The sequence below is a fragment of the Trachemys scripta genome, chromosome 17 (genome assembly GCF_013100865.1).
Source record: "Trachemys scripta elegans isolate TJP31775 chromosome 17, CAS_Tse_1.0, whole genome shotgun sequence".
Taxonomy (NCBI): domain Eukaryota; kingdom Metazoa; phylum Chordata; order Testudines; family Emydidae; genus Trachemys; species Trachemys scripta.
The window spans coordinates 9,002,842-9,024,515 of NC_048314.1; the positions used below are offsets into that span (position 1 = coordinate 9,002,842).

General features: G+C 44.1%; 1 protein-coding gene and 1 long non-coding RNA gene across 5 annotated transcripts in view; one reads left to right on the plus strand and one right to left on the minus strand.

The window, feature by feature from the left end:
* TNFSF15 (TNF superfamily member 15) overlaps window positions 1-15,108 on the minus strand; it is a 32,480-nt gene extending 17,372 nt beyond the window's left edge. Inside the window, exons 1-2 of the mRNA XM_034793669.1 lie at window positions 14,818-15,108; window positions 932-983 (exon numbers count right to left, since the gene is read on the minus strand). Of these exons, the coding sequence (XP_034649560.1) occupies window positions 932-983; window positions 14,818-15,015 (250 nt within the window). The 5' untranslated portion in view covers window positions 15,016-15,108. The remainder of the gene's footprint in view (window positions 1-931; window positions 984-14,817) is intronic.
* Window positions 15,109-18,316: 3,208 nt separating this feature from the next.
* The window catches only part of LOC117889454, a 62,091-nt gene continuing 58,733 nt past the window's right edge, over window positions 18,317-21,674 (plus strand). For all 4 annotated transcript variants that reach the window (XR_004648481.1, XR_004648482.1, XR_004648479.1 and 1 more), the window contains exon 1: window positions 18,317-19,071. This is a non-coding gene — a long non-coding RNA (uncharacterized LOC117889454). The remainder of the gene's footprint in view (window positions 19,072-21,674) is intronic.

The following is a 21,674-nucleotide window of genomic DNA, read 5'->3' on the forward strand; positions in this document are numbered from 1 at the left end:
TCCGTAGGTCCCATTCTCTCTTTACAGGTTAACGATAGTCAACCTGCAATCTCCGAACATCTCAGTGGAGTGCCCAGCCCCTGATCCACTGGATTTCCCAGACCCTCTGTTCCAAAAGGAACAGTTCTCTGGCCCCCCTTCCAGCGAGTCAAATCATAGCAAGCAGAAATAGTGGAAACAAAGGGTTAGCATGCACATAGCTCTTCCTACTCCAAGTGATTCTGGGCTGCAGTGCGGCTCCTAGGCAGCCAATCGGGCCCGCAGAAAGAAGGCAGAAAGTCACCTTTGCCCAACCCCTCCTGTGCTCTTTGTCCTGGGTTTCTCAGAATCTGTCCCTAGGAGCCTTGTCCTCGGATGTTTGTGTTTATGGGTCATAGTTCTCTACGCACCCTCCCACGCCCCCTCTACTGTACTTGTATTGTTCCCAATTTCCGGCAGGGAGGAGAGAAGTTTAATGGTCACTAGGTAACCCTCACACCTTCTGGGTGTGGTGTTCTGTCCCACCTAGTGGAGCGAGAAATAATGAGTCTGCTCTATAGCGTTAGCTAAGAAGGAGTTGGCTTTTAGCTCACGCGGTAGAGGCTCATGCACTAAACTCCTGAGGTCCCAGGTTCGATGTTACATATGGGCATTTTAACCCCTTGGAATCCTGGGACCTACTTAGTTGTTAGTAGAGAAGGCAGCTGTCTCTTTTTGATAGTCCTGGAAAAGTGCATTTCCGTATAGTGGAAAGAGAAGGAGGGTGAGGTAATATCTTTCATTGGACCAACTTCCTTGGTGAGAGAGAAACTCTTTCAAGATATTACCTCACCCACCCTATCTCTCCTACACTTAGCTGCCGTGAGGAATTTGCAATAGCAGGTACCACCCCACATGGACACATGAGTGAACAGAAGCTTTTATAGAAGAAGGAAAGGACTGGCAAACTTACAAATCGGTGATGCCTGTTGCTTTAGGAATCTAGACATGCTTTCATCTGCAACCTGTGAATAGATTCACAAGCAGTTAGTGTTCAGTTGATTGAGACAAGACAAATCATGGAGTATGTAATATTTGCAACAAAAGAGTCCATCAAAGCCTTTGACAATTGCCTCAGGAGACAGAGGAGGCAGCAATATTTGTTTATATCTGAACTGAGCCTGAAGTACAAGCCACCAAGTAGCTTTGGTTGTTGGTGCAAGAGCCTTCTCCTCCACAGCTCCTGTTAGTTTGAAACTGCCTTCCAATATCCCTCTGCCTCACACACACACACAGGCCAGATTCCCAGGTCTGGCCGATCTGTGCTAAGCATGGGACCTGGGATGGGAGAACGTTACCTCCAAGGCACCTTCCTGCTTCCTGGCTCAACCAGAGCCTGAAATGGCCCATAGAATAACTCAGGAAGGCCTAAGGGCTACTCTAAGTTACGCCACACGGAGCAGTCATCTGGGGACAGTTCTGCCAACCACGGCGTGTGGAGCACAACTCCATCCAGCCACACTCCCTCCCATCCCCAGCCTCCCACTGAAGATCTCCTACACATCAGGGAGAGGAGCCCGTCATGCAGAGGTGAAACAATGCACAGGGGTTAGAGCTGGAAGCCAGGATCTGACCCTGACTCTTTCTTATCTGAAAACATAGTGGGCCTGACCCTCAGCTGGTAGCAGACCTCCTCTGAACAAGGGTACACTGATGTACAGCAGCCAAGGTTCTGCCCCATAATTTCTCCCTTACTTCTGTACCTTGCAATTTCTCTCTCCCTCTGCCCTTTATTAGGTGACTCTGTAACTCTATCATTTCGTTCTCTAAGGCACTGGGGAAAGAGTTTGTGTGAAAGACAGATCAGTAACGAAAAGGAGCCGAGACCTCTCAGTGGCAGAGAACTAACCTTGCAAGTAAACAAGCACTTGACAGAGGAAAGGTCAGTTTTGTTTTTTTTAATCACTTGCTAAATCACTCTCTCTATCTGAGAGCCAGAGTCCCTGTGACGCGCATTCAGACTCACACAGCAAATATTGCAACATAATATTGACTCGGTCAGTGCCAAATACAAAAGGCATTTATGCAAAGCAGCAGGAAGGGCGGTTACCACCTGCCAGTCCTGCCAATGGTGTTCGCTTTTCCGATTCAAACCCACAAGAGTGCATGCATTCGTGCAAGACTTCGGTTCTTTTCAGCCAGCTTCTCAGGTGATAGAAATCAGCATAATTTTGAAGCCAATGGCGCTAGGCTGATTGAGGATCTGGTCTATAGTTTGTGCATGTGCACGCCCCTGCCCCAAACCTTAATAGCAGTGCCTAGAGGCATACAATGCTTACAAAGCAACAGAGGGTCCTGTGGCACCTTTAAGACCAACAGATGTATTGGAGCATAAGCTTTCGTGGGTGAATACCCACTTCGTCGGATGCACGAGTGAGCATTCACCCATGAAAGCTTATGCTCTAATACAGGCCTGCACAACATTCAGCCCGGGGGCTGCATGCGGCCCGTGTGGGCTCACTGTGCGGGGGGTGAGTAGGCAAATGCCAGGCAGTTGCAGGGAGTGAGACGGCGAGCCAGGGGAGGAGTGAGGAGGCGAGCGGCAAATTGGTGGCTGACCTGTTCTACTGATCTGGTCTGGCTCCCATCTCCTTTCCCAGGGCCAGCTCCAGGCACCAGCAAAACAAGCAGGTGCTTGGGGCGGCACATTTCTAGGGGCGGCATTCTGGCACCGGCCATCATAGGCGCCGACTCTGGGGCACGGAGAAATAGTGCCCTCGCCGCCCCAGCTTGCCTCCGCTCCGCCTGCTCCCCTGAGAGTGCCACTGCCACTCCGCTTCTCCCCCCTCCCTCCCAGGCTTGCCACACGCAGAACCGCTATTTCGCGCAGCAAGGCTGGGAAGGAGGGAGGAGAAGCCGAGCGGCGGGGACTCGGAGGAGGCGACAGTGGTGGAGCGGAGGTGAACTGGAGCGGGGAGCGGTTCCTCTACCTCCCCCGTTACTTCCTGCTTTCCCCGACCGTAGCTCACCTCCACTCCGCCTGCTCCCCTGAACGCACCGCTGTTCCACTTCTCCGCCCTCCCTCGCCTGAAGCGGAGCAGCAGCAGACCAGGGGGAGCAGGCGGAGTGTAGGTGAGCTAAGGCGGGAGGTCACGGGGGGCCCTCAGGAAACAATGGTGGGGGGGAAATGCGGCACACTGGGGGAGAAGGCAGGGCTGGGGATTTGGGGAAGGGGTTCAGAAGGGGTGGAGTTGCGCCGGGGCCGGGGGCAGAGGGGCACGAGAAAAAAAAGGGGGGGCGGCCAAAAATTTTTTTGCTTGGAGCGGCAAAAATCCTAGAGCCGGCCCTGCCCTCTCCAAGTGTTGCAGCTGTCTGGAGGTGCCTGCCTCATTCACACCTCATTCATTCAACAGGGCAATTGATTACAAAGTGGGGGGGGAAGATCTTATTCTACTTCTAACAAAAAGACAAATTTTTCTTAATTATACTACCTTTGGGGCCTGCTATAACAAATTACCAAGGTTCAATACTGCTGTTTCGGTGGGGTGACGCTGGGGAAGGAGGGTTTGTTTCCGCGGGGCAGGTGGCGCTGGGAGGGGGTGTGTGTTTCGGCAGCGCCGGGGTGGGGTTGTTTTTGTGGGGCGGGTGGCACGGTGTTGTGTTTTAGGTGGCGCTGGGGCGGGGTTGGCGGCTCTCGGGGGGGTTTCGGCCCTCAGTTGTTTTCTTTGGAGTAATATGGCCCTCGCCACTTTGAGTTGTGCAGGCCTGCTCTAATACATCTGTTAGTCTTAAAGGTGCCACAGGACCCTCTGTTGCTTTTTACAGCTCCAGACTAACACGGCTCCCCCTCGGATACAATACTTACAGTGGTTCTCAAACAGCGGAGCATTTGCTGATGGTCTACGGAGAACCAGCTCAGACGATGCTGACTCTTCTTGTTTCCAGCTGCTAAACTGCATCAACACATTGCTTCTGCCTGCATTCTACACTCAGAGCCGGCTCCAGGCACCAGCGCAGGAAGCAGGTGCTTGGGGTGGCCAATGGGAAGGGGCGGCACGTCTGGGTCTTCGGCGGCAATTCGGCGGCGGGTCCCTCGGTCCCTCTCTTCCTCTTTCAGCTGCCGCCAAATTGCCGCCAAAGAATGAAGCGGCGTGATTGAGCTGCCGCAGAAGTGCCGCCAATCGGCTTTATCTTTTTTTTTTTTTGCTTCGCCGCTTGGGGCGGCGAAAAAGCTGGAGCCAGCCCTGTCTACATTAAAGACTCTTCTAATATTATTTCTCCCCAGGCCCAATTCCAGTAGCTGCTACAGAAATGGCAAAAAAGGCAGCCTAGGCAATAATGAAAGGGAGAGCAGGTGTCCAGGAGACAACAACCAGCGAGATCACCAGCAGGTGTGAATTAGTGTAATACACTGATTTACAGCAGCTGAGGTGCTGACCCAACTCGCTCTGTTAAAATGAGGGCTAGGCAAAAGTGCGAGAAGCCCTGCAGTACAGAGTCTGCTGGGAGCCTACTTATGTTGTATGCTTATGCACTTTGGGAACCAGACTCTCACTCCGTGTAAATCAGAGTAGATTTCATTGTAAATGGGTTTCAATGGAGCTCTGCTGATTAACTCCAGCTGAAGATCTGGCCAATGACAATTACTACTAGAAAACAGTGATAATATTTAATGTGTATATACATATTAATGTGTATATACATATATTATCCAGCTTGGATTATTTCTCACACACACACACACACACACACACACACACCAGCTGCTTCTGGGGGAACAGGACACATGCTGCATGCCAACATGGTCTAGATAATACTTAGTCATGCTAGGAGTGCAGGGGACTGAACTAGATGACTTCTCGAGGTCCCTTCCAGTCCTATGCGTCTATGACTCTATGGGCAAAAGGTGAATGAATGGCTGAGTTAGCTTTGTGGCAGACGGACAATATCCTGAATTAACTTTACTGAATTAAGTTAAACCTTGCTGAATTAGTTTTAACAGCTTTGGGGTCCATTGTTTTAAAAAGTGCAGTTGTGTCTGTGTTCTTGTGGAATTGTATGTTTGTACCTTCTCTGGGAGGTCGACTCACTAATGCAATGTCTGGAAGGTATTAGGAACTTCAAAAGGCTTTTTGAAACAATATCTGCGAAATGGATTTCCTAGGAAGTACCTGGGGGCAAAGGAAATGCAAATGACCCGCCTCTAATCCACCCTTTTGAAGCTATACCTTCCTGAGGAGAAGCTACTGTATATTTATTACCTGCTCTAGGAAACTCCAGATCAAAGACACCTAAACAGTATACAGGGTGGACTAAACATAGGGTGACCAGATAGCAAATGTAAAAAATTGGGACGGGGTGGGGGGTAATAGGTGCCTATATAAGAAAAAGCCCCCAAAATCAGGACTGTCCCTATAAAATCGGGACATCTGGTCACTGGAACTAAACATGTTATGAGTGGGCTAGTTCTGAGCTGAGGCTGTGATGAATTTGAGACCACAAAGGAAATCCCTGGGGTGTGGTGCTGAAGGACTGCTCCGGCCAGAGATCATGTTCGATTTGGGGTGATGTCTGCTAAGCTTATTAGCATTGGTGTAGGGGCTTTTTTTTTTTGTAACGGTTTTCTCTGTAGTGCTTTTACCTTAAGAATAAAATAGGCTTGTATTAGAAAGAACTGCCCGTCAACTTATAACTGCGGACAATCGCTCTGTTATCAGTCCCTGAACAGAAAGCCAGCACGTGCTGGGACTGCCAGTGTCTGCTGAGAATCACAAAGTGAAGGCAGGCAACTGTACAGCCTGGAAATACCCTGCTCAGAAGGGAGTGAGACATGCCTCTCCCCACCTCCCCCCCAAAAAGGCAACAGCTGGGGAGCTGGAAGCCTGAGAGTGCGGGCCCTTGCTTGCACCACTGAGGGGAAATACAGGCACAAGTTGCCCTGAACTGAGTTGAATCTGGTGTGTGCTGCATTGAGGCTTCAGATTTTAAAACTGGTGCCCGAAGCCGAGGGGCGTGTGTGGTCTAGGTCAGGAGACAGCTAAACCACTTATAAAATGGTAATTTCCCAATAGTTAAATTACTTAGAAAAGAAAAACATTGCAACAGAAAATTCCATCCCTTCCCCAGCTACCCCGCCTCTGCCCCTGCCTTCCCACATGCCCCCCAGAAGAGCAGCATGATCTAAAAAACCCTTGTGAAAGCTGTAGGGCACAGTCTGCAAGATAGGAAGGAATCAGGAAGAACTCCCCTACTGAGGTTGACCTTAAACTGTTTGAGACGGGGCAGCTGCTCGGTACTGAATATTGCATGATCTGCAAGAGCTCACAAGATTGCTGGGATGTTTGAATACAATTGTAATTTATGATACAATGTGCAGCATCATGGTCAGCTGAATGTGTCATTTCCCTGGAGGGACTTTACCAGGCCATAGTGCGGGAATTCCGCTGGGAACATTCCTCCCCCATGCGACATTAACGACAGTTGTAATCACTTAAATGTCAAGGTAGTTACATATGCCATAACAAAGCTGTGTTCGGCCCCGATTCAGCAAGATACTTCAGCTCACACCTAACTTTAAGCATGTGAACAGCTCTATTTATTGACTTCAGTGGGACTACATGCTCAAAGTTAGATCCCTGCTTATGAAGTTTGCTCAAGAACCTTACATAAGCGGAACCCTCGAGATTTAATTAGAGCTGATTGTTTCCCTGAAAAGTTTTGACTTTTTGTCAAAAACATAGAGTGGTTTTGGGACAAAAACTGGGGGTGGAGGGAATGGCTAACAACTGAAATATGTTTGGCTGAAAATCAAAACAATTTCTATTTTAGGACAAAAGTGCTAGTTTTCCGAGGGGGGGATCCCCAATGTGAATAACGGAGAAGAGAAGCAGTGGTGCCTAGTGGATAGAACACTTGGTTGGGACTCAGGAAATCTAGGTTCTATTTCTGGCTGTGCTAGTGGCCTGCTGGGTGACCTTGGGCAAATCACTTCCCTTATTTCTGCCTTGGTTTCCCTAACTGTGAAATGGGGATAATGATATTGACTTGCTTTGAAATCATATGATGAAAAGTGCTAGTTCTTTTGAATAGTTTGTTCATGTATATACTGCTTAGTAAAGATCAGTTAGGCTGAAAGATGCTATTTAAATACAAGCTGTATTATCATACAATAAGGAGGTATCATTTATAGACCCCATAATGAAATACTTTTAAAAATTAGTCCTTTTAAAAATTATACTGGAGAGGTTTCTTATTCCCCATTCTTGATTTGGTTGGTATTTTTCAGAAGTCCTCGGCATCACCCTAACCATGCTGCCACTGAAGTCTGTGGAAAAACGCCTATTGATTGCAATGGGAACACAGTTAAATCAGCCTTGTGTGTTTCTGAAAAATCCCACCCCAGAGCTGATTGGAAGACAAGGATCTCCCGAATAGGAGCTGAATAGGCCTCAACTGGAGTATTGTGTCCAGTTCTGGGCACCACATTTCAGGAAAGATTTGGACAAATTGGAGAAAGTCCAGAGAAGAGCAACAAAAATGATTAAAGGTCTAGAAAACATGAGCTATGAGGGAAGATTGAAAAAAATGGGTTTGTTTAGTCTGGAGAAGAGAAGACTGAGAGGGGACATGATAACAGTTTTCAAGTACATAACAGGTTGTTACAAGGAGGAGGGGAAAAAATTGTTCTCTTTAACCTGTGAGGATAGGACAAGAAGCAATGGGCTTAAATTGCAGCAAGGGAGGTTTAGGTTGGACATTAAGAAAAACTTCCTGTTAGAGTGGTTAAGCACCGGAATAAATTGCCTAGGGCGTTTGTGGAATCCCCATCATTGGAAATTTTGAAGAGCAGATTAGAGAAACACCTGTCAGGAATGGTCTAGATAATACTTAGTCCCACCATGAGTGCAGGGGACTGGACTAGATGACCTCTCAAGGTCCCTTCCAGTCCCATGATTCTATGAAATGGCAGCGTTAGTTCCTGTGAAGACTGTGGTATGCAAAAAACTGCCACAGGCTTTCAATTCCAAAAGTCTCCAAAAGTACCATTTATAACCGTTTAACATTTAAATAAAAAGAAAACAGCTAAAGATCCCCCTCCCCCACATCTTGTTTTATTGTACCCTTTTGAAAGCGGGCATCAACATTACAAACCTGAATGCAGCAAAATAGTTAGGAATGGTGGGGTCATAAAGATTAATATGCAGCTGTGTTCAGATCACATCCATCTCTCTTGCTCTTTACACAAGAAGAGAAAAAGCCTTTTGGGGGCCAGAGTCTGTGTGTGTTATATGGGTGTGCATATGAGTGCACATGCATGGGTAATCATAGACATGCAAGGCTGGAAAGGACCTCAAGAAGCCATCAAGTCCAGCCCCCAGTCCTGAGGCAAGACCAAGTATACCTAGGCCACCCCTTAAAGACCTCTAATGATGGGGATTCCACAAGCTCCCTTGGAACCTTGTTCCAGAGTTTAACTACCCTTATATGTAGAATGTTTTTCCTAATATCTAACTTTAATCTCCCTTGTTGAAGATTAAGCCCATTACTTCTTGGTCTACCTTCACTGGACATGGAGAACAATTGATCACCGTCTTCTTTATAACAGCCCTTAACATATCTGAAGACTGTTATCAGGTGTCCCTCGCCCCAGCCTTCTCGTCTCAAGACTAAATATGTGTTTTTTACCCTTTCCTCATAGGTCAGGTTTTCTAAACCTTTCATCTATTTCTGTCGCTGCCCTCTGGACTCTGCAGTTTGTCCGCATCTTTCCTAAAGTGTGGCATGCAGAATTGGACAAAGTACTCCAGCTGAGGCCTCACCAGTGCTGAGTAGTGCAGGAGAGTTACCTCCTGTGTCTTACATACAACATTCCTGTTAATAAACCCCACAATGATATTATCCTTTTTTGCAACTGCATCACATTGTTGACTCATATTCAATTTGTGATCCACTGTAACCCACAGTTCCTTTTCAGCAATACTACACGTTAGCCAGGTATTCTCCATTTTGTAGTTATGCATTTGACTTTTCCTTCCTAATGGCAGTACTTTGCCCTTGTCTTTATTGAATTTCATCTGGTTGATTTCCTACCAATTATCCAATTTGTCAGGGTTGTTTTAAATTCTAATCCTGTCCTCCAAAGTGCTTTCAACTCCTCCCAGCTTGGTGTCATCTGCAAATTTTATGAGTGTGCTCTGCACTCCATTTCCAACTCATTAATGTAAATATTGAATAGTGCCAGACCCAGGACTGATCCCTGTGGGACCCTACTAGGTACACCCTCCCATTTGGACAGCGAACCATTGATAATTATTCCTTGAGTCCTGTCTTTCAACCAGTCGTGCAGCCACCTTATAGTAATTTCATCTAGATCACTTTTCCCTAGTGTGCTTATGAGAATATCATGCAGGGCTGTCTCAAAAGCCTTACTAACATCAAGATATATATCACATCTACTGCTTCCCTTGGAACCACTAGGCCGATAATCCTGAAAAAGAAGGAATTTAGGTTGGTTTGGCATGATTTGTTTTTGACAAATCCATGCTGACTATTCCTTATTATCCTCCAGGTGCATACAAACTGTTTAATAATTTGTTCTAGTATCTTTTCAGATACTGACCAGTCAGGCTGACTGGCCTATAATTCCCATGATCCTCTTGGTTCCCCTTTTAAAGATAGTTACTATATTTCCCCTTCTTCTCTATTCTAGGACCTCACCCATTTATCAGGAGTTCTTGAAGGTAATTGCTAATGGTTCTGAAATTGCTTCAGTTAGTTCCTTAAGTATCCTAGGATGGATTTCATCTAACTTGAATACATCTAACTTATCTAAATTTTCTTAACCTGTTGTTTCCCTATTTTGCTTTGTATGCCTTCCCTCTTGCTGGTAATATTAATTCTGTTGAGTATCTGGTCAGCATTAAACTTTTCAGTGAAAACTGAAGCAAAATGGGCATTGAACACCTTTTCAACTTTCTCAATGTCATCAGTTATTAGCACTCTTTCTCCTCTAAATAAAGGACCTACATGTTCCTTTGTGTATCTCTTGCTTCTAATGTGTTCAAAGAACCTCCTCTTATTGCCTTTTATGTCCTTTGCTAGGTGTAACTCATTTTGTGCCTTAGCCTTTCTGATTTTGTTCCTATATGCTTGGGCTATTCTTTGGTAAGCCTTCTTAGCAACTGTCCATATTTCCACTTTTTGTAGGATTCATTTTTGATGTGGGGGTCATTAAAATGCTCCTGATAGGAAGAATAGGAAGGGGCCAATATGGTTCTATCTTTCCTTCACATTGGAATCGTTTGCAATTGTGCCCTTAATATTGTCTCCTTAAGAAACGGACAACTCTCCTAAACTTCTTTTTCTGCTAGATTGTCTTCCCATGGGACCTTCCCTATCAGTTCTCTGAGTTTGTTAAAGTCTGTTTTTTTCTGAAGTCCATTATCCTAATTCTGCTGCGCTCACTCCTTCCTTTCCTTAGAATAATGAAATCTGTCACTTCATGGTCACTGTCACCCAAATTGCCTTCCATCTTCAGATTCGCTACCAATTTCTCCCTGTTAGTCAGAATCAAGTCTAAAACACCTGTCCCCTTCGTGACTTCCCCACTGTCCGGAACAAAAATTGTCCACAATACACGCCAAGAACTTACTGGAGAGTTTGTGTTTTGCCGTATTACTTTTCCAATAGTTGTCGGGTTGTTAAAGTCCCCTATTGCTACCAGATCTCCTGTTTTGGATATTTCTTTTATTTGTTCTAGAAATGCCTCATCCACTTCCTCTTCCTGATATAATATATGCACCAAATTTATTTTGTGTCATTTCCAGGCATGGAATATTGCCTAAGCTTGACCTGTGCTGTAAGGACCTGATCCGACTCCCATGTAAGCCAATCAATAGACTCACTGACTTTCATGGGAGTTGGATCGGGCCCCAAGGGAAATGCATGATACCTGCGTAAAGCTGGAGTCATTACTATCCAGTTGGGCAGTGGTGATAATGCAGGCAAAGTTTGGGAGGTGAAAACCACACACCTGGGGCCAGAATGTGAGCTTTCTCCTCAGCCCACCCACAGCCGTTCCTCCAGCCTATGTACTGGGGTACTGGGTAGCTGATTCAGCCTCCCTCGGCCACTTGCACGGTATGTTGAGGCCATTGGCTTTGCATAAATGTGGTTCCTTTCGGCTCCTCTTTCGACCCTCATCACTGGCCTCCCTGCTGGCCAGTGCAGATCTGGCATGGAGAGATCCATGCCACAGCTGGCGGCTTTGGAGGCCCGTCTGCACTGCTGCAGCCCACTCCCACAGTCGCCACTTGAGTTCAAAGTGGGCTGCAGACCCTTGTCCCTTCTCCATTTGGGTGAATTTCCCTCTAAACTTGATTCTGCCTGCCTCAGGACGCCTTTGACACACCTGTCCAAATCTCAATGGGAGTTAAGTGCAAAGAACAGCAATTAAGACTTTGCTACCCATTTACAGATGATTAACTGAGAAGACTGATAAGGCCGCAACCTACACATTCCTAGCTGCCGTGTCACTCCACTAGTCCGCTCTAGGGCAGGAACTGTGTGCTCAAATTATATTCTAAATAAACTCAATGAAATGGAATTTGGTCAGGGAAACAAATGTGTTGTTGAAGCCACCACACCGCTAAGGGACAGCGGTACAGTTGTTTCAGAATTAGAGCACAAAAGAAGTATCTGTTATTTTGAAAAGCGGGTGGGTGTTGATGGTGGAAGGCAGGCAGGAAGCTCTAGAGCGTGAACCCCATAGTTCTACACAGACCAGGTGCAATACGATGAGGAAAGCAGAATTTCCGGTTTGCCCATGTTGTCCTTATCATGTGCTCTATCCCAGAAGGGCTGCCTCTAAAGATCAGGCAACAGTCTAAGCTTGTCTCGGGCTGGAATATGACTTTAGGCACATGCATGCGCGAGGGGTGGCATGTAATCTGCACCAGCCCTGCAGAAGACCTAGGAGAGACACTCCTTTGTTGCACAGCTCCCTCACGCACTTCCCTCTAGCTCCTGAGGGAAAAGAGTTACTGCTAGCTTATAACCTTGCAAAAAAATGCACGCACGCCCTCAGGCCAGCTCCGCCGAGCAACCCAGCACTGTTGTGGAGCAGAGAGTAGGTTCTTCCCATTGTCCTTTCCACTGGTCTCCTCATCACCAATCTGCTGGAGAGGGCAGCAAGCAATTATGTGGCCACTGCTGATTCCTACCTGTTCACCTGCTTTCAGGAGCAATCAGTGGGAACACACCTACATGCCCAGACCCAAGGTCCAGGGAACCTGTGCAGAACTGTAAATGGTTGGGGGTAGGCAGGGGCTCTCGCTCCCTTCTAAGAGATCCAACCACCATTTAGCCTTCACTCCTTTGCTTCTCAGTTGGGACGGCTAATTATGGTGGAGAGTGGTCTGACAAAAAGATGCCCTTCACCAGCACAATTTGAATTTTTTAAAAGACCAATGGGAATTAATTAGATCAAAAGGGATTTTTCCGTTTTTGTTTTTTTTTAATTTCTTAGAAAAGAAAAGACTTTGATAGCATTCCAATTGGAATGAAAGGAGCTGCTCCTATGAATAATGGCTACAGGATGAGGCACATACGAGGAGCCCAAATTCAGTTCAGAGCACTGGTTTTTGGAGGCATGAGAAGAAAGTTCTCAAGGCAAGTCAAACACACCCATAACTATTTCACGGCTGCTAGTCACTGCTGACTGACTCAGCTCTCAGTGGAGCAAGTGAAAGGTTTATTGGGTGTAGTAAATAATTTAGCAGGATAAGTATGTTCCGCCCACTCCACTTGGCAGAGACAGATGACAAGTTTCCAGCTATGATGATTTTTTACTTTTGCCTACTGGGATTTTCATTTGATCATAACAGCCAGTTTTTAGAGTAATATCAAGAGACATGCATTAATTTCCTTTCATATACTTGTATAAATATAATATATAATAATATTGTCCAGAATGAAGCAATCCTTAATGCTTACAAAACACCTTCTATCTGAAGATCCCAGAGGCATTCACCAGCATTACTTCATTAACCTTTACAACCTGTGAGCCAGGTAAGTATTAATCTCATTTGACAGATTATTTTATTATTTCAGTTGTGGTAGCATGTAGAGGCCCCGACCAGGATCTGGACCCCCATTGTGCTAGGTGCTGTACAAATATATAGAAGGACACAGTTCCTGCACTGATAGGTGGACATTATAGGGACTAAAGTCAGCAGTAAACTCTGCCCAGATACAGAAGTCCACCCATTCAGAATTCAGTGTAAGCACAACATTATTTGGCATGACACCTAAGTAATTATTACAGTAATGGGCACTATAGAAACCACTACAACAGACAGTGAGAGGCATTGAGAGGTTCAGTGACTCGCCAAAGTCACGAGGCCACATAGTGAGTCAAAGTGAAAGAAGGGAAGAGAACTGCTGATTTAAGTGTTGCGTGTTTTTAAGCAGTATAAAACTGCTTCTCCGTATACAAACATGCACTCACACACATTGTACAGATGTGGATATAAATAGGAACTCTGCCTTAAGCATTCATCTAAGCAACCAGCAAACACAGTAAGTAAAGAGGGTCTAGAACTAATATTGTGTTTGACACCCTGGAGAGATTATAAAGTCTTTGACAAAGAACTGTATGTATTAGAAATAAGCCCCTAGCTCTGATTTCACTGTGTGTGTGTGTTTGTACATATATCTACACAACTGCATGTCAAAGAGTGTAAAATCCTAGTGGCAAAAAGTTTGCCAGAATAGAAATAAAGTCATATTCAGCATATTAGTGCCTCTTGATCATTGTTGTTCATAGTATTCATTCAATTAAAACTTTGTTCATACAAATTAGCAAAGAGTGAATTTCAAGCATAAAGCTGAAATTCATTAAGGTCTGGCTCCTGCAAACAATCAGACATCTGCTTACCTTTAAGCAGGTGGGTAATCCCATTGACATCAGGGGGAATATGCACCTGCTTAAAAAGCTGCTGTGGATGCCAGCAGCAGAGGGTTTAAAGACAAATACCTACAGAGGTATGCATGTGGAGATAGATGTTCAGCTGTTTATTAGAGATAGACCTTAAACTGTCCCCTGAATCCAATGCCCCTGAACATTGGAAAACTTTTGATCAGGATTTAGATGAGGATTTGAATGTTGGGATTGGCGTCACTCTCAATAATGAGCCCAGACTGGACCCTCATATGTAAGCATCCCAAATCTCAGGGAAATCTGAATTCACATGCGACTCTGGAGCTGAAATAGGTAGTTCTGACCCATCTGATACACACACACACACACACACACACACACGGGTATTTGACACAAACACAACCCACACATAGACGGATGGACACACGAATGACATTTAACAGGTGGCTGGTGAAATAGGGTCCTTTCAGCCTGCAATGAGAGACGAGAGAGCTCTCAGCTTGAACCAGAAAAAGGGGGAATGGAGATGGGCAGCCAGATCCCCAGCTGAATTCAATGGCACGACCAGCAATTTACACCAGCTGAGGAGCTGGACCATAGAGTTTTCTTTAGTCTGCCAGTTAGGATTTAATATTGTTCCTGCTCTTCTGACCCTGTTCAACTCAAGGAAGAGAAATGGAGAAAAATCTGCCTATTAAAAAACATTTCCTCCTCCTTCCTCACTGTGTGCATGAAAGAAAGAAAAAGCAAGCAAGCAAGCAAGAAAGAAACAGAACGTTTGTTTAACATTCTTCCTTAAAATTGCAAATCCATAAAGCAAGAAGCCACAAACCCTTTCTCCAAACCCAAATATTTAAAGAAACTCTCTTCTCTTTTTCGTAACCTTTCCTTAAGATCACCAAGAAATGGCACTTTCTTACCTGAGCCGGGCCAGATTTATGGGCTCTGAGATTTCCAACCAGCAGATAGGCTGTGGGTAATGCCAGGACTAGAACAGACAGCAAGCAAAAAACCACAGCACAGCGTATTTTCTTCAGATCCTCCCTGACACCCATTCCGGATTCTTGATTGGTCATATGAACTGCTTCCTCCAGGGATATTTCAGCAATGTGTGGCATGCCTTTGACTGGCTTGTGCACCTCTCCCTCTGAATAGAATCTCGGAGGAGGAAAATCTCTTCTGCTTGCTGTCCTGCATGGAGACCCCCATTAAATAAGAGCTCACTTGAGTGTGGGATGGCTCTCCCCCCCTACACACACATGCACCCTCCCTCCCATGGAATGCACCGCCTACATAGAAACCCAGTTCAGGGAGACAGACAGAGCACTACTTTTGCTAAGCTTGGAGAGGTGCACGTACTATGCTTGTGTCAGTTTTTCCTCCCTTTACAGAAGGAAGTTAGGAAAGTCCCAAGGGGTGGAACCAGGATAAATTAAAATGGATCAGATTAAAAGCTTTTCCACCCAGCAAAAGGGAACATGAAACCAATGGGAGTGAAAGTGAGAGATGAGAGAGATCAGCACAGAAATAATATACTGTACTCAAAAATTTGAGTATACGAATTTCATTAAAAAGAACAGGAGTACTTGTGGTACCTTAAAGACTAACAAATTCATTTGAGCAGAAGCTTTCATGGGCTACAACCCACTTCATCAGGTGCATAGAATGGAACATATAGTAAGGAGATATTTTTACATACAGAGAACATGAAAAGGTGGAAGTTGCCCAACCAACTCTAAGAGGCTAATTAATTAAGATGAGCTATTATCAGCAGGAGAAAAAAAACCTTTTGTAGTGATAATCAAGATAGCCCATTCCGGACAGTTGACAAGAAAGTGTGAGGATACTTAACATGGGGAAATGGAGTCAATTTGTGTAATGACCCAGCCGCTCCCTGTCTCTATTCAAGCCCAAATTAATGGTATCTAGTTTGCAAATTAATTCTAGTTCAGCAGTTTCTCATTGGAGTCTGTTTTTGAAGCTTTTCTGTTGCAAAATTGCTACCTTTAAATCTGTTACTGAGTGACCAGAGAGGTTGAAGTGTTCTACTGGTTTTTGAATGTTATGATTCCTGATGTCAGATTTGTGTTCATTTATTCTTTTGCGTAGAGACTGTCCGGTTTGGCCAATGTATATGGCAAAGGGAGTGGCTGGGTCATTACACAAATTGAATTTATTTCCCCATGTTAAGTATCCTCGTACCTTCTTGTCAAGTGTCTGGAATGGGCCATCTTCATTATCACTACAAAAGTTTTTTTTTCTCCTGCTGATAATAGCTCATCTTAATTAATCAGCCTCTTAGAGTCGATATGGCAACTTCCACCTTTTCATGTTCTGTATGTATATATATCTTCTTACTATATGTTCCATTCTATGCACCTGATGAAGTGGGCTGTAGCCCACGAAAGCTTATGCTCAAATAAGTTTGTTAGTCTCTAAGGTGCCACAAGTACTCCTGTTCTTTTTGCGGATACAGACTAACACGACTGCGACTCTGAAACCTGTCACTAATTTAATTGAGGATAGTCACATCATGCAACTCTAGGAAGGAGGGGGGCAAGTGTCCTTTGATTGTTTAGGGACAGGTAAAGCGACTCTGAGAAAGGGCTTGATCCTGAGAGATGCTGAGTGATTCCTAACTTTGGTGGGAGTGTGCAGGGTTAGTTGTGCCCATCTGGAGGTGCTCAGGCAACCACTCCCAGGATCCGGCCCAAAACAAGAGCTGATTTGGATTCCTGCCTGTTTCTGAGGTGAAACCAAACTTCTTTGCAGGTTGGAAAAATGTTGGGCCAGTTTCTGTGTTTGAGGGGTTCTTTTCAGTGCAAATTCCCGGGCACCTGTTGTCACTGGTTAGGAAGGGAAAGGAGAAGGGTAGTGTCTCTGCTACACACTGCATGTTTTAGGGTCATCTTAGTTTATTGGTCGGCTGATATGGTGATGTCAGCTGAAAAAAGGGCTAGGGGCTCAGTCCTGGGCCACCAGGAGTTTTGTGATTGATCTCAGTGGGAGCAGATCAGGATCCCAGCTTATAACCCCAATAAAATTAATAAAATAATATCAGGCCATATGGTGTGATTTAAACAGTCCCACCTGGAAGCAGGGGGGCATTGCCCCTCAGGGAGATCCAGGAAGTGCTTGGGAGCCACAATCCCTCTCCAGATTTTCTGGACTATTGAAGGAATTGCACATGCTGTATCTTACTTTGGGACAGTAGATCATGTGTGCCCATCCTTCCTCCTTACATTGGCATGACTTGTCAGCACATCCTTAAATAATGGGATTGCTGCTGTGCCTGATTTCTGTATGCAAATACAGAGCGAGGCTGCTGCTGCTACCCTCCCTCCCACTGCATGCGTCCATGCATGAGTTAGAAACAATCAGTCAGAGGAGAGGCGAAGGAAGACTGCAGATTAGCAGCTTCAGTAAAGGGCCTGATCCTGATAAGAGCTGTATCCCTGTAGTTCCCACTGAACTCCGTGCTCACCCCTTCTAGACGAAGCCCTCGCAAGGAGGCAGAAAACAGTGACCAATCAGAAGCTCTCCTTTTAAATATTGGTCTGTGTGAGTTTAGTGCATTGAAATTCTCAACTGTAGTGCTATATTGTGTAGTAACTAGGGCTCGGAAATTATCAGTTATTACTATTTAAGAATTACCCAGCCTTGTCGAAAAGATAGAACAGAGGGCTAAAAGAATAAAAATCCGAGATCTAATGGGTACATTTCTGCAAAAGGAAGCTCAGAGTTGCTTCAGCCTTTTGCAAGAGCGTACCGCTGGTGTAATGAAAGCGACTTCCCCTTTATCGCTGGCTGTCAAAAAGTAAATGAATTAAAAGTCCTGATAAATTAATATCAAACATTGATGTTATATGATGTTCCAGATACAGTAGTAAAATAGGGAACATGATGGAATCCAATATTATAATGAAAATGCATATGACAGGGAAGTCAATTGTAACTTTGGGAAAAATATACAAACTTTCAAGAGAGGGTTTTCCTTATGAACAGTCCTGTTAGGAAAGAAAGGGGTTGCATTCATACTGATTTCTTTTAGGTTAAGTGATAAAGTGAAGAAGTAAGGCTAATGTTTGCAGTCAAGCATGCTTATGCTATCAAGTTAGTGGAATACACCTGTGCTGAACGAGGTACTAAATAAATGGAATTGAAACCAAATAGTGTGTTTATATGGACAATTGACCATAGAGTAGAATAATTAGAAACGTAATTGTTTGGTTAATAATCCACAAACTCAGCCAAGTCAGGGTTGGCAACCCTCCAGGATTGTCCTGGAGTCTTGAGGAATTAAAGATTAATCTTTAATTAAAGATTATGTCATGTGATGAAACTTCCAGGAATATGTCCAACCAAAATTGGCAAGCCATCCCTACCAAGGTCCAACCCATTGCAATTTAAACAAGGAGAATCACTTCAGCTGTTCTGGCTTGTTGGAGCACAACAGTTCTTGAAGGGACTCTGCATTGTATAATGAACTGTCGAAACAAGTTTAAAAACAGTGAAGAATATGGAGGAACTTTGTATAAATTATATTAACTTTAAACTGGATATTTCAGCAGCTAGCGGAGTGTTGATGGAGAAACTGAAAATTGAGGAAGCATAACTTACAAGAACTCAAAAATTGATGTCTCATTCCCTGATGGGATGGTGAGAGAGGACAACTCTCCTTTTGGTTGGATCTTTTGAATCTTCAGAAGTATAGGTCACCATCTGATTTGTCCAAGCCAGCACCGTCAAGAAGAGGAGCCAAGTTGGATCACCCAGCAGAAATTGGATAAAATGGTCCATCTCCTTCAGCACATTGCTTTCTCAAAGCTGAAGACACCTGGAAGAGAGAAGACTGAGGTCCTCGGCCAGCCACCTTTGAGTTCTCCTGGTGACACTTACAATATTTATCTTGGATAGGAACTTTCAAATGTCTCTTTTTATTTTCCAGCAATTTGGGTTGCCCATTAGCCCACTGGGAAAAGACTATAGTTGTGTCTGTCCTTCACTCCACCGGTTTTTGCAGTGTCAGCTCCTGCTCTGAATGATAACTGAGCTGAAAGCTGATGGATGAACAAGATCTCATGATAAGCAACACACAGACTTCCTCTCAGGTGATAACCCATATCAGCGAATTGATTAGTTCCTGAAACTGAGTACCTAATTAGCAAGGAAATGTAAGTGCTTGTGTGTCTACTGTGGAGATTGTCACAAACTTCATGTGTGTCTTTGTTTTGTAACAGGTGCCAGTCAAGATTGTTGTAAAGTAACTTTAAAACTGAACAAGTTACTTTTGTTAGCTAAGAGGGATAGCTCAGTGGTTTGAGCATTGGCTTACTAAACCCAGGATTGTGAGCTCAATCCTTGAGAGAGGGATTTAGGGCAAAAATCTGTTTGGGGATTAGCCCTGTTCTGAGCAGGGGGTTGGACTAGATCACCTCCTGAGGTCCCTTCTAACCCTGATATTCTAAGATTGTAGAACTGTACTTGTGTGTAATTTATGGTTTCATACTGCTTTTCAGGTTCCAGGTGCACTTAGTCTGTCATAAATGTTGGAGTTTTGTGGGATAGTTAGGAAAGTCCGTCAGATCCTGGGGCTAATATAATTCACTGGGAAATAGGTAACAAGGGTTGACTACTATAGATCTGTTGTGTAGGAGACATTGGTGAACTGGCATATAAGTATCTGACCAAATTATCTTGTAATCTGCCTTTGGATTATTTTTCCTCTGTTGTGTTAGCAACACAGGAGTTGATCACCAACTATCACAAGTGAAGCCCTATTCTGTGGGACTCAGTCAAAAATCTAAACAAAGTCACCTTCCTATGGCAATAATTGAATGTGTTATTTTCTATGGTGGTTGTGTGATTTGATTCAGAAACCCTGAATGGTTATATCGACCAATTTTCTAGTTCATGTTAGCCAAATTGATACCTATAATATGTATGTATACCAAAAGATTTTCCATTGTATTTTCACTTTTTCACAATTTATCTTTTTTTCTCAAAAAATATATTGGAGACCATTTTTTCAAGATTACCCCTCTCATTTCGGTAGGAAAAAATCCACTTTTTCCTATTTTTTTTTATAAAGTTTTTTTTTCTGTTTGTTCCCCCCCCCCCCCCCCCCCCCCACTGGAAAAAAAAGTTAAAAAGTGAAAGAAAGTAGGAGGAAAAAAACCCAACATTTTCATTGACTTTTTTATTCTCCTTTTTCCCAGTAGGAAAAAAAAAATGTGTGGAGGAAGGTTTAAAGAGTGCGTGAAAGTGGGATTGTTCAGGGAAAGTGGAAGTGTTCAAATACTTTGCTGAACATTTTTGCATCAAAATTTCATTGAAAAAACAAAATAGTTCAAATTTGCCCTTGAAAAAATTGTAATCAGAACCCATTTTTCAATGAAAAAAATTCTGGCAATAAAATTTCAGCCAGCTCTACTCAGTAGCTATTTGGGGAAGTAAAGATTATAATTCGCCCTCTTACAGGTAATCCTGTGCTGCCCTTTATACTGGTGAAAACTAAAAATCCTACTTTGTACAGAATACATCATTTAGGTCCTAATTCGGCACTGAGAAATCCACAGAGTCTGTCTGCTTCCCTCTCACTGCACGATCAGGGCCTTGGGAATTGAAGAAAGAGGAAAAGAAACCTCTATGGGTGGGTTGAATGAGTTGTTACAGCAGAAAAGTAAAAGAAGAAAACAGGATTAGAAAAAAGGTGGGAGGGGAGTGGTTTTCGAACTTTTTAGGCTGGGTACCCCTTTCCAAATAATGTAGTCTACTGCGTACTCCCATCTTAGATAGGGTCATAATATACCTATGAAAACTGAAAAAAAAAAAGTCTGTAAGGGATAACACAATGCACAAGGCCTGGAGTATGTTGTTCTGGATAATATTATTATTAATTAATTATTATAATTTATTGTAAAGAACAATTTTATTATATATACTTTTGCTTTGGATGAAAAATAGCACCTCAAACAAGTTTCTTATCCGGTGTGGTGGTGTGAACCTGTAATTCTAGCTACATAGGAGGCTGAGGTTGGTGGATCACTTGAGCGCAAGAGTTCTAGGCTGCAGTGTGCTATGCCAATTGGGTGTCCAGTGCCACTGAGAGCCTGGCCAGTGGGTGGCTGAAGGACTGGCTAGAACAACACAAATGATGTGTTGTGATTGGTGCTCTCTCTCTGAAGGTCTGATTGGTCAAGTTACTAGCTGTTGTAAATATTAAGTTGTCAAGGTTATTTTATTAAGTTTCAGGGGGTAGCGGTGTTAGTCTGTATCCACAAAAACAACAAGGAGTCCGGTGGCACCTTAAAGACTAACCAATTTATTTGGGCATAAGCTTTCGTGGGTAAAAAACCCACTTCTTCAGATGCATGGAGTTAAAGTTACAGATGCTGGCATTATATAATGACACATGCAGAAAAGGGAGTACCTGACAAGTGGATAGAACAAGAATAGTTCTTGAACAAAAAACCTTCAGAAACAGACTTCAAAGAGAAAAAGCAGAACTAAAATTCATTTGCAAATTTAACACCATTAAGTTGGGCTTGAATAGGGATTGGGAGTGGCTGGATCATTACAGAAGCAGCTTGTCCTCTCCTGGAATTGACACCTCCTCATCTATTATTGGGAGTGGACTACATCCACCCTGATTGAATTGGCCCTGTCAACACTGGTTCTCCACTTGTCAGGTACTCCCTTCTCTTCATGTGTCATTATATAATGCCTGCATCTGTAACTTTCACTCCATGCATCCGAAGAAGTGAGGTTTTTTACC